The sequence below is a fragment of the Loxodonta africana genome, chromosome 17, assembly GCF_030014295.1.
Source record: "Loxodonta africana isolate mLoxAfr1 chromosome 17, mLoxAfr1.hap2, whole genome shotgun sequence".
Lineage (NCBI taxonomy): Eukaryota > Metazoa > Chordata > Mammalia > Proboscidea > Elephantidae > Loxodonta > Loxodonta africana.
Window position 1 is genome coordinate 14,365,486 of NC_087358.1, and position 19,947 is coordinate 14,385,432.

Sequence of the window (19,947 nt, forward strand, 5' to 3'; positions counted from 1 at the left end):
GGAAGTTTTCTGTCAGAAGTTCTTCAACTATTTTCTCTGTGTTTTCTGTCCCCCCTCCCTGTTCTGGGACTCCAATCACCCGCAGGTTATCCTTCTTGATAGAGTCCCACATAATTCTTAGGGTTTCTTCATTTTCTTTAATTCTTTTATCTGATTTTTTTTCAGCTATGTTGGTGTTGATTCCCTGGTCCTCCAGATGTCCCAGTCTGCATTCTAATTGCTCGAGTCTGCTCCTCTGACTTCCTAGTGTGTTGTCTAATTCTGTTATTTTATTGTTAATCTTTTGGATTTCTACATGTTGTCTCTCTATGGATTCTTGCAACTTATTAATTTTTCCAGTATGTTCTTGAATAATCTTTTTGAGTTCTTCAACAGTTTTATCACTGTGTTCCTTGGCTTTTTCTGCAGATATCCTAATTTCATTTGTGATATCATTAAGCATTCTGTAAATTAGTTTTTTATATTCTGTATCTGATAATTCCAAAATTGTATCTTCATTTGGGAAAGATTTTGATTCTTTTGTTTGGGGGGTTGGAGAAGCTGTCACGGTCTGCTTCTTTAAGTGGTTTGATATGGATTGTTGTCTCCGAGCCATCACTGGGAAACTAGTTTTTCCAGAAAATCCGCTAAAAAAAAACTGCAGTCAGATCCCTATCAGAGTTCTCCCTTTGGCTCAGGCTATTCAGATGTTAATGAAGCCGCCTGGGGAGGGTGGGGGAGGGAACAGAGAGATAGGAGAGTAGCACCTCAGAATATAGCCAGAGTTGCTTGTCTTGCTTGGAATGACTGTTATATCTGAGATTCCCGCGGGCGCGTCGCCTATGTGTGCTGGCTGTGTGGAGATTGCCCCCAGGGGGTCTGGCCCGCTGGAGTCACGGTCAGATCCTCCGCTTCCAGCCCCACGCCCAGCGTCAAGGCTCCCCTACTGGGACGGTGCACTCTCAACTCCAAAATCAGTCGCTGCCTCCCGGGGACTTCTCGTCCCTCCAGCCGCGTGGCCGTGCCGCCTCCGTGAACCAGGTGGGCCCCCTCCCGGGGTTAGTTCAGATGGGTGGAGTAGCTCCCCGTGCTTGTGCCGCGACCAAGTGTCCCGGCTGGAACGCTGTTCTCCCCACTCCAATACCAGTCGCTGCCTCCCAGGGACTTCTCCTACCGGCTGCGTCCCACGCCGCCCGCGCGACCCGGCTGGTCCCCTTCCCGGGGTTAGTTCAGGGGGTGGAGCAACTCTCCGTGTTTATGGCATACCTGCGAGCAGTCCAAATCCCTGCGGGACGGTTCCCCGGCTCGGATGCTGCTCTTTCTGCTCCAAGATCAGTCACTGCCTCCCTGGGACTTCTCCTACCGGCTGCGTCCCACGCCGCCCGTGGAACCGGCTGGTCCCCCTCCCGGGGTTAGTTCAGGGGGGTGGAGCAGGTCTCTGTGCTTGTGCCGTACCTGACTGGTACACTGGCTCCAGGCTCTGGAAACTATCGCTGCTTCCCCGTATTAGTTCATTCTCCGTCTCTAAATCCGTGTTTGTTGTTCAGGGTTCGTAGATTGTTATGTATGTGATCGATTCACTTGTTTTTCCGTGTCTTTGTTGTAAGAGGGATCCGAGGTAACGTCTGCCTAGTCCGCCATCTTGGCTCCGCCCCCGACTCTAAATTTTTATGTAATTACATTTATGGATTCCTGAATTGCAGTACAATAGAGGAGGGTAAAACTGTTATAAAAATTAATTATTAAACAGAAAAAAAAAAATGACAGCTTTTAAATCTTGAGTGACAGTTTTCAAGTAGAGAATTTTCTATTTGAAACAAATTTACAGACTTGATCATGATAATGGCCATGAAGAAAACTTAAATTCTGAAAAGTGGTACAGAGCACAGGCCTTGCTATCAGGTGCAGCCACAGGACCTGCTTTGGCAGATGAAAGGTGAGTGGAAGCCATGAGCACCACTTCCAAGCAGATGTATTCAAAGCCAGGACCCACTCTTCCTCTGCCACTAGAGCAATCATGTCTCGGAGAGGACTGTCCCTTCAGCTTGGACAGTAAAATGCCCAACCACAAGGGACATGTTGCCTCTTTGTGGATATAACCTACTGGTATTCTGGGGTCATTGTTCCTGCGGGAAATCGTAACTTAAAACCGTCTAGATAAACCCGAAGGAGGAAAACCCGGAAGTAAAATCGCAGACTATCTAAAACAAAATGAAAAAAAAACTTCATAGTAAAATCTGTGGGATACAGCAGAGCTGTAATCAAAATAAAATTATACCCTAAAATCCTTTCATCAATGTCTGAGTCATCTCATGCTGCTGTATAGAATTACCACAAGCAGATGGCTTTAACAAAGAGAAATTCATTCTCTCTCAGTTTAGGAGGCTAGAAGTCTAAACTCAGGGTGCCGGCTCTAGAGGAAGGCTTTCTCTTTCTGTTGGATCTGGGGGAAGGTCCTTGCCATCAATCTTCCCCTGGTCTAGGAGCTTCTCAGTACAGTAACCCCAGGTCCAAAGGACACGCTGTTCCTGGCACTGCTTTCTTGGTAGTATGAGGTCTTCCAGTCTCTCTGCTCGCTCCTCTCTTTTATATCTTAAAGAGATTGGACTCAAAATACAACCTAATCTTGTAGATTGAGTCCTGCCTCATTAATATCATAGAAGCAGGATTTACAACACACAGGAAAATCACATCAGATGACAAAATGGTGGACAATCACACAATAGTAGGAATCATGGCCTAGCCAAGTTGACACACATTTTGGGGGGACACAATTCAATCCACCACTATCACCAAACAAGAAAACCTAATAGCCATCTTAAGAAATAAGGAACTTATCGTTTTTTTTAAATAGCAAGAGAGAATTTAAAAAGATTAAAAAAAAAAAAAAAAAATCCAGACCCCAATAAAAACAAAAGGATAAAGGATAACTAAATCTAAAAAAAATTTTTTGAAGAATACCATCAACACAGGCCAAACCCTGACTATGGCAGAGGTGACAAGACAGAGAGAGGAAGGTAGAGAAAAGAGAAAGTGGGAAATAAATGAAAGCATGAGAAGAGAAGGAAAGCCTAAGGAGAGAAAGGAAAGAAACACAACGAGGAACAAAAAAGGATACTAACAGACACCTGGGAAATTAAAATGTTTTCCTAATATTTCCTACCTCCCATGCTTCATTGTGGCCTTAATGGAGTACTCACGGGGCCTTTGGCTCTCCATATTCTTTCCCCAGTTTTGGGGACAAGAAACATCTGACCACCGTTTTTCACCTGACGTCACCATTTTCAGAACTTTTTTCCTAATCCTAACCTCCTTCCCCAGAAAACGAAGTCAGATGTCCTCTCCCTGAGCTCTTACAACATCCTGTCTTAACTCCACCCTAGCATACTGAAGTGTAATCATTTGTCTATTTCTACACTATATTTAAGCTCCTTAGTCATAATTTTTAGTCCTGTCTCTAAATGACATATAGGCAATTCTCATTTTGAATGGTTCTGTAATAACTCATATCAATAAAAAAATAGAGTCATGTAAAACAAGGACCTGGTTCAGATATGAGGATTCAGTCAACATAGAAATGTGCAGAGGAAGCTGCTCTGAATACAGTGCAGAGCACAGCAGCAGTCCTCAACTTACAACGTACTGAGTTAAGACTAACTGCGCTTACAACTGTCCTTTTTCTTGCACATCTATCTTATCGTTAGTAATACATACTATGTACAATGTTTATACATAATGTTTGTAACCAAAAAAAATAAAGATCAGATTTATAAAGATACTCGTAATAGAAGGCAATAATAACGAAAACTACAAAAAAACAAAAGGTATTCAACTTAAATGTCAGAACCAACTTAAAACAGAGTTGCTGGAGAGGAACCCCATTGTAAATCAGGGACTACCTACTCTGATGAACGGAAAGATGAGTTCTCTATAGTAGCTTACCCACAGACTTAAACCTTAAACTCTCCCAGTGTTTTGATTCTCTTAATAGGGTCTTTCAGAGAGCATAGTTTTTAAATTTTGATGAGGTCCAATTTTCCATTTTACGGTTCATGTATACTCTTGGTGCCACGGAGAACCCTGGTGGTGGAGTGGTTAAGTGCTACGGCTGCTAACCAAAAACGAAAAAGGTCGGGAGTTTGAATCCACCAAACACTCCTTGGAAACTCTATGGGGCAATTCTACTCTGTCCTATAGGGTCGCTATGAGTTGGAATCAACTGGACAGCAATGAAAGAAACACTACCCGGCCCTGCACCAAGCTCACAATCATTGTTATGCTTGAGCCCATTGTTGCAGCCACTGCATCAATCCATCTCATGGAGGGTTTTCTTCTTTTCCACTGACTCTGTACTTTTTACCCTGTACTGACAACATGTCCCAGGTATGTGAGATGCAGTCTCGCCATCCTTGCTTCTAAGAGGCATTCTGGTTCTGCTTCTTCCAAGACAGGTTTGTTTGTTCTTTTGGCAATCCATGGTACATTCAATATTCTCTGCCAACACCACAATTCAAAGGCGTCAATTCTTCAGTCTTCCGTATTCATTGTCCAGCTTTCGCATACATATGATGCAATGGAAAATACCACGGCTTGGGTCAGGTGCACCTTAGTCTTCAAGGGCACATCCTTGCTTTTCAACACTTTAAAGAGGTCCTTTGCAGCAGATATGCCCAATGCAACGCATCTTTTGATTTTTTGACTGCTACTTCCTTGGGTCTTGATTGTAGATCCAAGTAAAATGAAATCCTTGACGACTTCAATCTTTTCTCCATTTATCATGATGTTACTTATTGGTCCAGTTGTGAGCACTCCCTGTCTCTTAAAATGTATGAAGTTGGATGGCAAATTATATAATAATATACTCAAGTAATCATTCAAATGTGCTTATGTGAACTCTTTAATTGTATGTATTCTAGTAAATTGTTCTGTACAGTATTTTTAAGATACATATATAGTACTAGTTATATACTACATTCTCTTTCTTCCTTTCTTCATTCAGCCTTATGTTTTACAAGGAGAAAGATGTGGCAGTCTGCCTCCATAGAGATTGACAGCCTTGAAAACCCTATGGGGTCTCTATGAGTTGGAATCAATTTGACGGCAATGAGTTTGGTTTTAGTTATCCATGTTACTGTGCATACACCCAGTCAATTATCCCTAATGGTACATACTATTCCATAATGCATTTTCTGTACATTTTCCTTAAATTTTCTTTCAATAGCAGACACCCAGGTTGCCTCAATTCCCAGATATTACAACAAACGCTGCAATTAACATCCTTGTACATGTCCTTTGATGATTTCTTTTTTAAAAAATCTCATGTATATACAATCAGGACCAGAATGACAGCGAAAGAGAACAAACACACATATTTTAATGAAATGCTGTCAAACTGCTTTCCAGAACAGTTGCACACATGTAGACTACCAATTGTTAAATTTATTCTTAACCGGAATTCAAAATATATTATCTGATTTAAATAACAAATATACTGAATAAATTGAGTAAGAGTTGTCAAATAACACAGATAATTTAATTTAAATCTACTTTGAAGGTTTCTAATTAAAACAAATTAAGTAGTTGTCCTAAATCATCCTAAAGAGTATTGCCCACTGCCCTGGAACTACAGCTAAAAAACAAGTACATTAAGCCCAGATTTTAAAAATCAGAACATGAACAGACAAATCTATTTTTGTTCCGTCTTGTACCACTGGACATCTTTGCCCCAGCCCGCTGATCTCCACAAATCATACTTTCCCGAGTCTGTAAGTTTCCGTATCTCCCCAGTCTGCCATCCTTCAGGTGGACAGGAAACCCTCCTACAATGCCCTGAAGATAAGTAGTAATTATATTTCACCTTTTCAGTAGGTAGGAAATGCAACTATCAAATATTCACATAATTTATGAAACAATAATTCACAACATTTGAACCAAAGTAAAAAAGTGTTTTAAACAGCAAACTTCAAAGTTGTTCAATGAAATCTTAGATTAAATTTCATGCCATGTTCTATTAACCACAAAACCTTTGATATTGCTCTGAGGGCTATGCATTTATTTATTGCATGCTGTTGCAAAATGACTAGTTTGAAGTTAGTGAGTCTATCTAATATCTGACGGATGTACAATCTAAAGTCTTGGCTTTGTTAAGATATACCAACATGTTCTGCATACATCCTGAATGTGGTCAAAAATTAAAATAAAAAATATATATATAAAAAATCAAAAGCCTTTTGTACGTAAAGATACTCTCTTTTGGAGAGAAGATACTAATAAGGTTAAGGGATATGGTAAGCCATAGAATAACTGCCCATGAACCATGGCCCTAAGAGTTTGAATCACCCAGCCCCTTCTCCCATGTGGCCACTCTGGCACTACTGACAATGTGACAATGTGACAGTTGACTTCATACGATTCACCATAAGACTCTTACAGAAAAGCCATCAGACTTCTGCCCCAAAATGTTTTGTTGCCTATAAAGTACTGGGGAAAAAACATACATTGTTAAAAAAAAAAAAAAAAGGGCAGAAGAATAGCTGTACTGAATGCTTATGATATACCAGGCACCAAACCTTACAGAGGTTACTTCAACTAATCCTCAGAGCAACCCCAGAAGAAGATACTATTATTATCCCATTCTACAAATAAGAAAATTACAGTCCAGCTAGCAAGTCTTGAGATAGGATTCAAACCCAGACCCTCTATCTCTAGAGCCTTTGTTCACAAACCCTTAACCAAATTGCTTATCTAATCACCATAACAAATGCTTGCTCACAACAAAAACCAACGTTTGTTCTATTACAGGGTATCTTCAATTCATTCCTACTTAAATAAAATTTTAAAAGTTGAATGTGTTTCCTAAGTTAACATTCAAGTCAAATTTATATTCTGAGGATTTGGAGTCAAATAAATAATATAAAAGAACAATCTCCTTTAAGGTGCAAATGTCCAATTATTTTTCTTTATATAAAAGTTAGCCCACATGCAGAATGGCCTAGCTATTGAACAATTGCCCTTTATTTACTGTTAGGACTCTCTGGATCTTGACATGCCATTTCAAGCTCTCTGCCTTCTGCATAAAAGCTATAGCAGCCTTATTCCATTTATTGCCAGATATACTTTATGCTAAAAATGTGGAGATACACATGGATAATTTCCCATCATGAACAACGATATTGAGGTATGGGTATAAAATTTAAGTCCTCTATTTGTCTTAGGCAAGAGCAGTATCTGACTTCCCATTACATCTTACCAATTTACCAATTAAATACTATAGATAATGGTTTAATATTTTCCTCTTAGTTTGTTCTCCCTGCAAGGCTACAGGAAAAAAAGTCTATTAAGAACATTTCCACATTTTTAATAAACAGAATTTTCTAATTTTATAATGAATTTTAAGTCATTTAAAATTTTTAAGTTTGACAGTGATGTCAGTTACATAAACTGCAAATATTTCCAATTAGGTAAGTGAAGATATCATAAAAAGATCTCAACGAAATGACTGATAATGTTTATACTGTTTGGTAAACAGAACTTAGTTCATTTTTGAGTTATATAAAAATGGTAAATGTGGTCTTGATGCTATGCGATTTAACATCAAGACTTTAAAATGAATCCCAAGAGCCTTGAATTCATCACAGAACTTTATTTGCCAACTAGGTTGTTGACTAAGGAAGAATTTTATTTCCAAATTTATATAACCATGTTACATCTTTTATAAGTAAGTTTAAAATCAATTTTTCATATACAAACTCATGATTTTGACCACAATTACTGTTATGCAACTTTACTCAGTACTATTACATGTATTCTCCCTTCAGTGCTCAGTTTGTACACAACTTCACAGACGTTGATTTTGTGTTTTATTCATTTCTTTATAATGTCTTCACTTTTAAGTTATCCTAAATATTGGCATAATTTGTTTATGCCAATGTTTAATTTTGTAGAATAATCAGTTATTCTATCAAGATTAATTTTATATTTATATCTAGATATATTTTATTATAGAAACAGCATTTTCAACACTTTACAGAGCCAAGCAGTAGGGAGGAGGTGGCAGTCCCCTGGCTTTTCTAAGCCTGTGTCAAAGCTCACCTTCCACTAGATAATCAATGTTCCTGTCACACCAACTGATATCTTAGTCACACCAACCAATGTCTCTCATTCATTGAGAGCTGTGGAAACAGGTCATAGTTTCTCTGCCTCCAACTCTACCATCAGCCTGAGAGATTTCAAAGTCTATATGGAAAACCATTCTACAGGCTGGACTTCTTTAACTCACCTCCAATACCACCCCAGGCACCCCACAGATGCATCTTGATATATTTTACCATAGTCTTGGCCTCAATTTCTTTACTGCTTAGTCCAGGACCAGGTGATAATCATAATATACCCAGACTCTGAACACATCTTAACCCCTCCAATGCCACCACCCGGGTCTAAGTCATCATGACGTCTCTTCTGGATTATAACAGCCTCCTAACTGGGCTTCCTTGAATCCACCACAACTAACAACAACATCTGGGATTCCTATCTCCACCCCTGGCCCTTCTACAGGCTGGGCTCAACAACTATACCTACGGTCAAAATTCCAAGGATTCTTGTTCAGAGAAAAAGCCTAAGAGACCCCTATCATCTGCCCCCCGTTGTCTCTATAATGCCCTTTCCAATCATCCTCCTTATCACCCATTCTGCCTGCTCCAGCCACACTGGTCTCTTGTTCCTCTAACAACCAAGGTGCACTCCTGTTTTGGAGCTATTCCCTCTTCCTGAAATGTTTTTCTCTCAGATATCCACATGGCTAACCCTTTCACTTTCTTCAAAATTTGTTCAAATGCCTCCTTTTCCCTGACTACCAAAAAAAAAAAAAAACCCAGTGCCCAGCGTAAAATTGCAACCCTCCAGTATGCCCCCCATTGCCCTGCTCTAGATTACATTGCCCCCAAAGCATTTAACACTTCCTTAACTTATATTTGTAATTTTTATTTTCTCTTCCCTGGCTGGAATGCAAGCTATGAAAATGGGGTCTTTGTTTTGTTCACTGACACATCCCAAGCACTTAAAACAAGGCTGGCATATAAAGGGTGCTCCATGAATATTTGTTAGCTGGATGGATGAATCTCCTATACCTGCTCAACCATGTATCTGCTTGTACCCTCTCCTAGGTGCTAAAAAGGGCAGAAGACAAGAAAAATCATATCGACACATATACTGTTTTTATAATTAATTAACATCTCCAACGTTAGCCCTCTAATGAATTTTTGGTTACTTTTTTTTCCCCATTTCCTACAATGGCCATTCTAAACATTCACCACCATATTATACTTTCTCTATTCCATTTTATGCCAACCCCTAGAGCTACAGTAGATTTCTTTGTCCCTACGCACACCGCTGCTGAGAGTGGTCACCAAAAAAAACACTGGAGCTCTGCCTACAAGGAAGAAGGGAGAACGAAATGTTTTCATGTGGCATATGTTATTTTGGCTTATGTTATTGTTTCTTAAATACTCTATTACAAGCAAAATGAGAAAAATAATTTAAATAAAATACATTTTGATCTTATAAAAATTTCTGATTTCAGAAGCAAACATTCCTAAGATAAATGAGCTCTGTTTTAAGAGCAGCTGACAGTTTTTTATCCCCTGCCCACCTCTGTGGATTACTAATATTGTTGAAGTTAATATAAAAATATAATATTGATTCAATTTACAATAATGCCAAAGAAAAACTTCATACGACTTTATGAAAGATAACTGTACTTTGTATGTATGTTTCAGTAGTTCGTTGCTTCCAAATATCTAGTAGGCAACTTGGTCATCAAAAAAGCAGAAAGTTTAAATTCCTCCTCAGAACAGTATAATGTTTTTTTTGTTGTTGTTGTTTTTTAACATTTCCAGGCTTAAGTAGTAAATGTAAGGAGCTAGAAGATACATGGTCTCACCATCTAGGGAGAAGAGGACAGAATCAGACAAAGGAGTGGAGATACATGGTTCGGAAAGAACAATGGAAGGATGGCGGGTGGCTTGGTGCAGTGACAGTGGAAGGCTGAAAACGACTTGCGAACATAGAAATCCAATGTTCAATTAAAATACCCGTTGCCATGGAGTCGATTCCAACTCATAGCGACCCTATGGGACAGAGGAGAACTACCCCATACAGTTTCCAAGAGCGCCTGGTGGATTCAAACTGCTGACCTTTTGGTTAGCAGCTGTAGCTCTTAACTACTATGCCACCAGGGTTTCCAAACAGATGATGGCATAGTAGAAGTCTGAAGGAGCCAACAGAAATATATTTTAACATTTGGACACTATGTGCACTCTAAGGGGCAAAGGTAAAGGCTGTGTCTACCTTGTCTACCTGATAGTCCCCCACAACTGACAAGTGTTCCACAGATACAGTAAACACAACAGAAGAGCAATGCAGAAAAGGAAGAGAGGAAGGGATGGAGGGAGGGAGAGAGGCTCTCTAACCTTATTTCAGAACAACCTTTTTGCCAAGTATTATTCATTTATTCACAGAATCCATTTAATTACATTTACTAAGCATCTGCCCTAGGTGCTAGGGATAAAGTAAAACTGACAAGTCCCTTCAACACTGCTAGCCTAAGACTAACATTCTCTTACCCCTGAGATTTTGATCAGGTAATTCTCAGTGTTAGAAATAGCACTATTCCTTTATTCTTCCACATAGTGCTCTTCAAAGAAATAATTTTTAAATACTATATACCTCTGTAAAACACAACTAAAGTGAACAAAATAAGATTAATGTACCCCATACTTAATATTACAACATTTATATAAATGTACTTAACTCTCTTATATATTAATATACTCAAATATTAACTATATTCTTGTCTTTGAAAATTTATACATATATACATGTACATGTATACATATACATATGTACATATGCACATGTTTGTATGTGTACGTGTATGTGTGTAAACACTTTTATAGTAGCTAAGCGTAAAGGTGGGTATCCATTCATTATATTCATATTTTTATTCTCAATCCACCTGCCTTTTAAAATATTTAATGTTGAGCACATTCTTATATTTTATTAAATATACAAATGTATTTTGCATTAAAATCCAAATATAACATTTCAATCTAAGAGGACAGGCTCACCAATCTTCCATATAATCAAGGTATGAAATTTTAATTAGCCAAGAAAATGAAATCATAAACAAAAATGTTAAATCTTTCTTGCTCTAAATACCATTTTATCACTCAGTCTTCTGCAATAGTGTTCATAATTATAAACGCCATATATGAAACTAGAAATTTTCCAGAACAAAGGCTTAGTATCTAACAAATATTTTAGAAGTATGTGAGCATACGTGAACACAAGAGAAATAGGAAAAAGTTCAACTCTAAGGAAAAATACAACTTAACCTTATCTTTCAAATGTCTAAACAAAACACAAGCTTCCAGTAGAATCCTTCCAAATATTTAATCATTTTATTTTTTAAAATGATACTGAAAATTTTTTATAGCTTTAAATACTGCAGTGTAATGGATCGCTTTTTGTGTAGCCTTTCTAGCCATGGTCTTATAACTTCCACGTGATCAGGCAGGACTGTGTGATAGGGTAACTGTGGCCCACTAAGGGGATTGGTCAGTTCTGCTCTCCTATTGGGCTTGAAATAAACCACCCCAGGAGTGGGAAAGAAGAGCCTACCACCACCAAGGATGCAGAGACCAGCAGCTGAGACCCCCAAGAGAGACCGGCAGGAAATGGCACAGTGGGCTTCCTGGCCCATGAAGCAAGAAAGTTGAGTGCCTTTGAGCATGCAGTGAGGGCAAGAGAGAAGCCTACGCCTGACCCACGAATTTGGGACTTGCCAACCTCCACAACTATGAGTCATTTCCTTTATGTGGTTTTTGAGTTCTGTGAGATGTTGCAGCAAATTAGGGAACCCAAAGATAGGAAGGAAAGTGCTTAGGGGAGAGTGAGTATTTGATGTTAGAGATGATGGAACAGTACAGCAGCTTAGAAAAGGTGCACATTTGGGACATCCTTAACCTATGCCTCATAGGAACCAGCTTTGTGCGGATGCTTATAAAAGAAATTATTCATTTAAATACAAAACTAAAATATGTGATCTTATTTGAAAAGAGATTAAAAATTAACAAATTTGAAAGTTGGATAAGAGCTACTTTTTCATAGTAGATGACATTCTCTGTCTACTTCTATTTCTACATAAGTCACGCCTAACTTTAGTGTATAAATAAAACATAAAAAAATGCTTTCAAAATATTTTTAAAGCAGACAACCCCGCACTCATAGTAAAAGAGCTAAAGGAAAACAAATACTTCCACATTATCTCAGGCTGTTCTGCTTTATTCACAAACATTATTAAGCCCCTAAAAATGAAGAACAGTTATTGTTTGCACTGTGACAAAGTCCACATTCCTTGTAAACACCACCACCGATTTATGAACAGCAATAGACACAGGAATATCAGCTTGTCCTCTTGCCTTAGAAAATGCTCCCTCAGTGAGGGCCTACAATTAGCACATAGTCAAGTCCCAGGTAATAATGATGTGCCTTTCCAATAACAGATTTTTGTTTAGTTATTTTGTTTACTTTAAAGAAATCTGGTTGAAAACAAACATCAATACATACTTAAAAGAAAAGAAGTAGAAGAGCTGTCCCAGTAGGCTACCTAGTACGCACCTTGCCAGGCAGCAGACTCCAGGGCTGAATCAGGTGTGTACATACAGTAACTTCACATCTCTACTACCACCAGTTGCCAGTCCTGCTTCCTCTCTCCCCAGGGCTATTCCAGCCTCCCAGTCTTTGTCCCACGCACTGTGGTGCCCGTTAAACCCACAGACGCAAAGAGACCATCCCCATTGGCTATACCCAAGAGACTGCTCCAAAAACATACTTCATTGGGGTCCCATATGATCCATGAGGGAAGGAACCACACTACATCCCAGTCCACAGTCCTTTATAATCCATAATACCACTGACCAACAGGTTAATGTTGTTGAGGAAAAAATATAAACTAAATATTAACAAAATTAAAATATCAAAATGTAGCAAATCTACTTGCATCATTTGAAATTTGATTTGATTTCCCTCTTAAATTTCTCTCAAGCAGACTGTTTCCCAATAAAATACACTGGCTTCTTTCTTCTTACAAAAATATGGATTTTTAACTGTGTTCAGATATTCTGATTGCACAGAAACGAGACAGAGGTCATCATTTTTCCTTATGGATAAAGTGGCCTACATGGTTATGATACAACAAATGTGGATACTCACACTGTTTTTAGCATATATATCCAAGCTTGTTTATATGGAAATAAACCTATACCTATTTACTCTTTTACTTACTCTATTCATCAAATTAAAGGCGGGCATTCTTCCCGAAGATTTGCTCCAGTAAAGTTAGCCATTAGGCAAATTTCTCCTAAATTTATCTCACCTCTCTGTGGCTTTAAATTAAAACTTGATACTCTACAAAGGAGGAAATTACAATTTATTATAGCAAATCATATTTTAAAAAGTCCCTACACTTTTTTGTGATTAATTCTTAAGTAAACAGAAAATCTCAACCTACTGAATATAACAGCTACAATTTATTAAACAGAAAATAACAAAAACTTACCTTAAATTATCTGAAACTCTCACAGAGAGCGTACCATAACATCTATTCCTACTACTGAGGTAGTCATCGACAGACTTTTAGCAATATTCCCAAAACTTTTCAGCAGCCTCAACTCATATTAAACATCAAAGTATTCCAGGTTTCATATTCTCCCCAATCTTTTGATCCTAATGTGCTCTTTTCTTAATTTCCAAGAATATATGAAGAGCCTGTTACTCTAACTTTGAAGGTAGAAAAAAATATTTTCATAGGTTATAGCATCAATATCCAACTAACATTGATTGAGAGCTTCTGTGTAATTGCTGACACTTCCTTTTACCTAGTTAGTATTATCATCTTCCCCCCCAAAAATAGGCTTTATTTGTCATAAAACTCTTCAGCCATATATTCTTATATCCAGAATTTAATTTTGACATTGAAACATGATAAACCATGATGTAAACTTCCTGCTCAAAAATCTTTAATGGCTCTCTCAAACTTGTGCTGAGATTTTAAGTTCTTACTCACTATTTGAGTTCAGCTCACCTTTTCCTGCATGTGACCTACAATTCTCAGTCACAAACCCCCTGCTCTGGTCAGACTGGTATATTCACTGCCCATTTATCTCTAAAATATATTTTTCACATTGTTATGCACTATCATTTTCATAAGAAATAATAATCACATAACTTTCTGTGGTGCTGGATGCATGGGTGTGCTATCTTTTCATTGCCCCTTCACCATCTCTCTAGCTCCTCATGGACATAATAGCTAGTAATGGACATAACGTATGTGCTTCAAGGGGAAATGCCTGCGCTCTGAAGAAATCCAGAACTATCTAGCTATCTGAGTACTGTAAAGGACAAAAGGCTATCCCTTCAGCCCCAGTAAATCTAGCCCTCTCTGATCAGGAGCAATAAATGATATCCATCGCCTGCAGGGTGCTTTCAACTTTTATTACCACCTTTTACCTTTTATTACCCCTGTTTATTGTCCTGGAGCCCTGGTAGTGCAGTGGTTAAGAGCTATGGCTGCTGATCAAAAGGTCAGAAGTTCGAATTCACCAGCCACTCCCTGGAGGCAGTTCTGCTCTGTCCTGTAGGGTTGCTATGAGTCGGAATAGGCTCGACGGCAATGGGTTTGGATTTGGGTTTTTGGTTTAATTGCCCCTCCCCCTACCTGCACTCTGTACTTGCTATCTGGCTCGTACACATGGCTGTCCAATTCGTATTTAATCCTAGGAGAGAGGAATTCAGTCATTCTCCTCCCAAGATGTGAACTGGGGCGTGCCTGGATACGATCTAACCCTGTGGACAGGAGCCTCACTTTGGGAAACCTAGGCTGACGACAGCGGGTGCTGTTCTACTCATCCCTGCCCTGTTTATTCTGTGAGTAATAAATGCTTGTTGATGATGGCATTAGAAGTGTCTGGTCTGGGTTCTGCTCCAAAAGGACCTTCACTAAGAACTTGTAAATACAGTGACATTGCATATGGGTAGTTAAAGTCTTCTGCTTCAGCCAGTTCACATCACAAGTCCTTTTGTTTCAAGATATATCAGTAAGTTTTCCTCCGAAAATTTCACATGAAAAAATCCCATAACTAAGTTGCTTTCTAAGACATTAAAGGGAATTGATAAATTAATAACATCTTAAAATCTGATATTTCAGTTCTACAACCAAGCTACATTTTGACTCAAGTTAAATTTTATTTTGATTTATTGTATTTGTTTATTTAATATGGCTTTAAATATTAATCCGTTTTGATATTTAGCTATGCATGTGAACAAAGCACAAACTATTAAATAGATGACACTAATATACTTATTAAGAAGGAGTATTAACTGAAGTTATATTTGGTGATAAACAAAAGCAATAAATTTGTTTGAAAAACAATATAGATATTTTCATTCTAGTCATATACAAAACAGCTAATGCTTCATAAAAGGAAAAATAAATTAAAATATTTTATTGCCATAATAAAGAATTTTATAGAAGAGATGACTAAAATAAACAGATAATCTATTTTTCAGTGTGCCTTGTAATTTCATAAGTTATTAATTTTATTTCTGAACATATTACTTGAATTAAGGTTGAATTCTGGAGTCTAAACATCCAATTAATATCTCCTATTTTACTATTTATCAGACTTGTCTGCACTTTGATATATTAACACTGGTGTTCTTGTGGAAACCACACAAGGTTTCGGGAGGAGGTACGGGGAGGAATTAGACAAATATTTCTTCAAATAATATTTTTAAAAATAAATTTACAATCACCCAGTTAAAAGCAATGAGGTTTTATGTTACATAGTTCTTTCACATTCATTAAATCTAAAAATTATGTCCATTTATACTGAACTACAACTGTGGGTTGGAATACTGAGAGATGCAGAAGAACCCTGTTGCTATTGTGAGCCATTGAGTCAATTCCAACTTATAGCGATGCCATGTGACAGAGTAGAACTGCCTCATGGTGTTTCCTAGGCTGTAATCTTTACAGGAGCAGATCATTAGGTCTTTACTCCCGTGCAGTGGCTGGTGGGTTCAAACTGCCAACCTTTCAGTTAACAGCCGAGCACTTGACCATTGTGCCACCAGGGCTCCTAACAGAAGAACCCTAGTAGGGCATACATTTCCAAGGACCATTTGCTATTTGATGAGTCTAACAATTTCCCCTTCAAAATATACATGTATATATATACACATACATATATATAATATATACATATATAATACATATACATATACATGTGTATGGGTGTTAATCTGTATACACCATGATGACCTCAGAGACAAGTTCTAAAGTTTAGAGAAAGCTAATTTTATACCAGAATAATATGCAAAGACAAAGACTACACTTTAACTCAAGTTAAATTTTATTATGATTTATTGTATTTATTTTATTTCATAAGTATGGCTTTAAAAATTAGTTCTGCTATTTAGCGATATATGTAAACAAAACGCAAATGTAACCTCAGAACAGTTTACCAGTACAATTCTAATAGACAAATGACATAACAAGGCTTATTTTTAGTTTCAGAATTCAAGACACATTTACCTTGAAAAGCGGCTGCATTTCGAGATATTAGAAACTTTAACGTAGAGCTGGATGTTTGAAGCACCTGCTGCGTATCTTGGCGAGCTGCAATCTGATAACGTTCCTCCATCTTCTTGGTACAACATGTGGGGTTTCTGGATACGCAAACCTGAAGGTCAGGTCCTGGAAACATATGATATTTTTCAGAATTATCACCAGTTCATTTAACAAACATTACATACTACGCGCCAGGCAGCAAGATCAGCCTTCCACACAAGGGGTTCATGTTGTAAGGGAAGGACTGATTTAACGGAGCACCTACTATAAGGAAATTTATCTATTGTTCATTAACGCAACTATGAAAGAAAATATTTCTAAAACCATTAACTCTTTGCTATTTCATTTACATTTGATCAAATATTAAACATGTCCACTCAATAGAAAAAAATTAACTATGTAAATACAGAGCTAAATCACATCAAGTTATTTCTTTGCTTATTTGAACAATTCAGCCACATATATTCGAACTAAATACATTTAGGGAATTATATGGGTTAAAACAATTACTTTGCCAGAGGAAATGAAATGGAAAGGTGTTCATCAGTTAAAGGTCAAAAATTCTTCACCTGAATTCTCAGCTCACCAACATTCTTGTGCTTAGGGAGTAAGTCTTTATCCACATTCTGATATGACCAGAAGGAAGGGCTGATCAAGGCCCCATGGGCCAAACCTCCGCATCCAATTATCTATTGACTATCTAGCCTGCTGTTGTCAATGGAGACTAGACCTGGGCCTGGGAAGACCCTTGATGAAGGGGACTCTTGAGGAGCTTCCTCCTTGCTTTCCAGAACGGTGGGGAGCATGGGGTGTCCTCTTGTCAGGAACTTCCTGTGGAGAGCCCTCTTCAGCCTCTGACGTACAATAACCAGAGGACAGCTTGGAGGATCAGAGCCTGGGCCAACAATTATGCTATCAGGTGGGAGGGTTGAAGGAGAGGAAGCTATTGAGCTTCTGTCTGCATGAAGAGCGCCAAGACAAGCTCTGTCTCACTGGACTCAGGATGGAGATGGCCAGACTGGAGGGACCCCAGGGGATGACAACTGGTCACTAAATGCCTGCACCATTTCAGCCTGATGCTCCTCCTTCCTCAGGGATCTGGTTGTCCTGGATGGGCTTTTCGGCTTCAGCCAAATGCCCTATTTGGAGTTAGGGACTGAAAGATACTTCAGAAACCTTACTATCTTACTCAACAAATTTTTGTGCTGTGTACGCATTACTTTCCTTAAGTTCTCAAGTTTCTTCCAGCTAATAGAGCTCTTATTCCAATATCACACATTCTTTTCTCCTGGGCATCAAGAAGGCTTTGGTAATATAGAATTACTTAGTTTTTTCAGAAACAATTTCTGCTTCCATTTCATACACGTGTAGGTCTTTACAGTTATGGGTTATGTTTTCATCCTATTCACAAAGATTCTCCTCTGTTTTTATGGGGTATATTTGTCTCTGTAAAGATTGAATAAAAATTTGTTTTTTCTTCTTGTTCCAGTTTACAGGGGACCTGATGTTTCTGCTGAAGCTTTTGTTTCTCTCTCTACATGGGTGTTTTCTGATTGGAGGACACCTTTTTGGTTTGGAGTCCTTTGATATGATTTTTTAGTGTAGCAATTATTTTAGTTTCTTCAATTAATTTCTTATCCAGTTGATTGTTTTTGAGAGTTTGTAAGTAAGTGTTAAACCCAGCCATATAAATCAATACTCCTTTGGATTCATGGTCTGAGAAGCTGCCATTTCCTAATGTCTTTGATATATTCAATTCTATGTTCCCATGATCCACACAGTCTTTCCCAAGAACTGCAGCCCAGTAACTCATCTTTAGGAAACATTCTCCTGGAAATATTCTCCTAGAAGATTGATATGACAGAGCATTGCTCCATAGGCAGTTGGAGTTCCCTTTTATTTTTTTCTCTTTAATAAGCTTGCCCACTCTGTCCATTTTTGAGATTCTTTTGAGAGCAGCCTTATGCTTCTTGGAAGAGTGGAAATTTTCTCCAAAGACTGTTAGTGATACCTAGAGCTTTTTTCCATTCCTATGATGTGCTCTCAAAGATGTTTTGGTTGCAGCTTCTTGATGTTGGATTTGCTTAGATGTATATTCTAAGGAGTTTGTCTTGCTTATCATGACAACCATCAGCTGAACTTGCTGTAACAGTTATATTTCTTTTCTTTCCAAGCTTTCCTATAAGTATCTGTTTTAAGCTCACAGAACTGTAGCTTTCTATCTCTATTCATGGTCTCCATGTTTCCTTCATCTGATAATTCGTTCTTGAGTTTGGCTTCTAGTATAGTTGATTTAAGGTCCTCCAATTCTCTTTCAATATGGTGAAACCTCTCAACAATTTTCTTTATTCCAGAAGGGCAAGATTTAGTGGCGAGTTCTTTGTCTCTCCTTGCCAAGTAATAACTCACCGTGACTATAAAGTCATCATCTCCCACAGCATTCCTTGGTGACCAGGGTCTGTTGTAAGGTTCCTCAGAATCGCTGCCACCACCTCGCACACGCCATCCAGGATCAGAGTCACACAGAGCATCAAGATCATCAGAGGATCCTCTTGACCCGAGGCCACTGCTTGGTTGTCTCAAGTTGCTAGGAATCAGTTGCGACAAGATAGAGCCCTGCCATGAGCATTCTTCCCAGAACCTCCCAGATGCCTGGCATACCAGGCAGACCTCAATAGAGGTCAGAGGGGACAAGAAAACTGTACCTCTCAACATTCCCCAAACTAGGCCTACAAAGTCAATGGTCATGTCACATAAAGCTGGAGATATGGACTAGGCTCTGTGGGCCAGAGGGAGATAGCCTGTAGCTCTGGCTCTAAGCCATTCCTGTTTTCCCCAATAGCTAAGGAGATAAAATCTGTCCACACCTATAACTATTCTGTGTCTGGATGGGAAGCAACCTGGTAGAGGACTTGCAGTCCACTGATACCAGTCACTGCTCCTCACTCCCTTAAATAAACTTTTCATCATGTGGCCTTGGAGACCTAATCCAGTCTATGACAACCAGAGAAGCTGCTGACTCTCAGAGCCATCTCTATTTTGAATCTGGCTAGCACTGAGTATGGAAAACGGTGTGAGAAAGGGTATGATGGGCTCCGCATAGTTTCAACTCACTCCACTAATTTCACCAAAACACATAAGGAAGAAATAATTGGAATTTCCAAGTCTTCACATTTCAGTAGTGTGCCTGTAACTGTGTGACCTTTGGTTCATTCTCATTTTTCTCTGTGAGTGCTCACACAGAGGCAGCATTGCCCAGAAGGGGTGGTGGCTGGCAATCC

At 38.6% G+C, this 19,947-nt stretch overlaps 1 protein-coding gene across 1 annotated transcript in view; it reads right to left on the reverse strand.

Moving 5' to 3' along the window:
• The window catches only part of GPC5 (glypican 5), an 815,401-nt gene that overhangs the window by 741,184 nt on the left and 54,270 nt on the right, over window positions 1–19,947 (reverse strand). Inside the window, exon 2 of the mRNA XM_023547271.2 lies at window positions 16,631–16,792. Within this exon, the coding sequence (XP_023403039.2) occupies window positions 16,631–16,792 (162 nt within the window). The remainder of the gene's footprint in view (window positions 1–16,630; window positions 16,793–19,947) is intronic.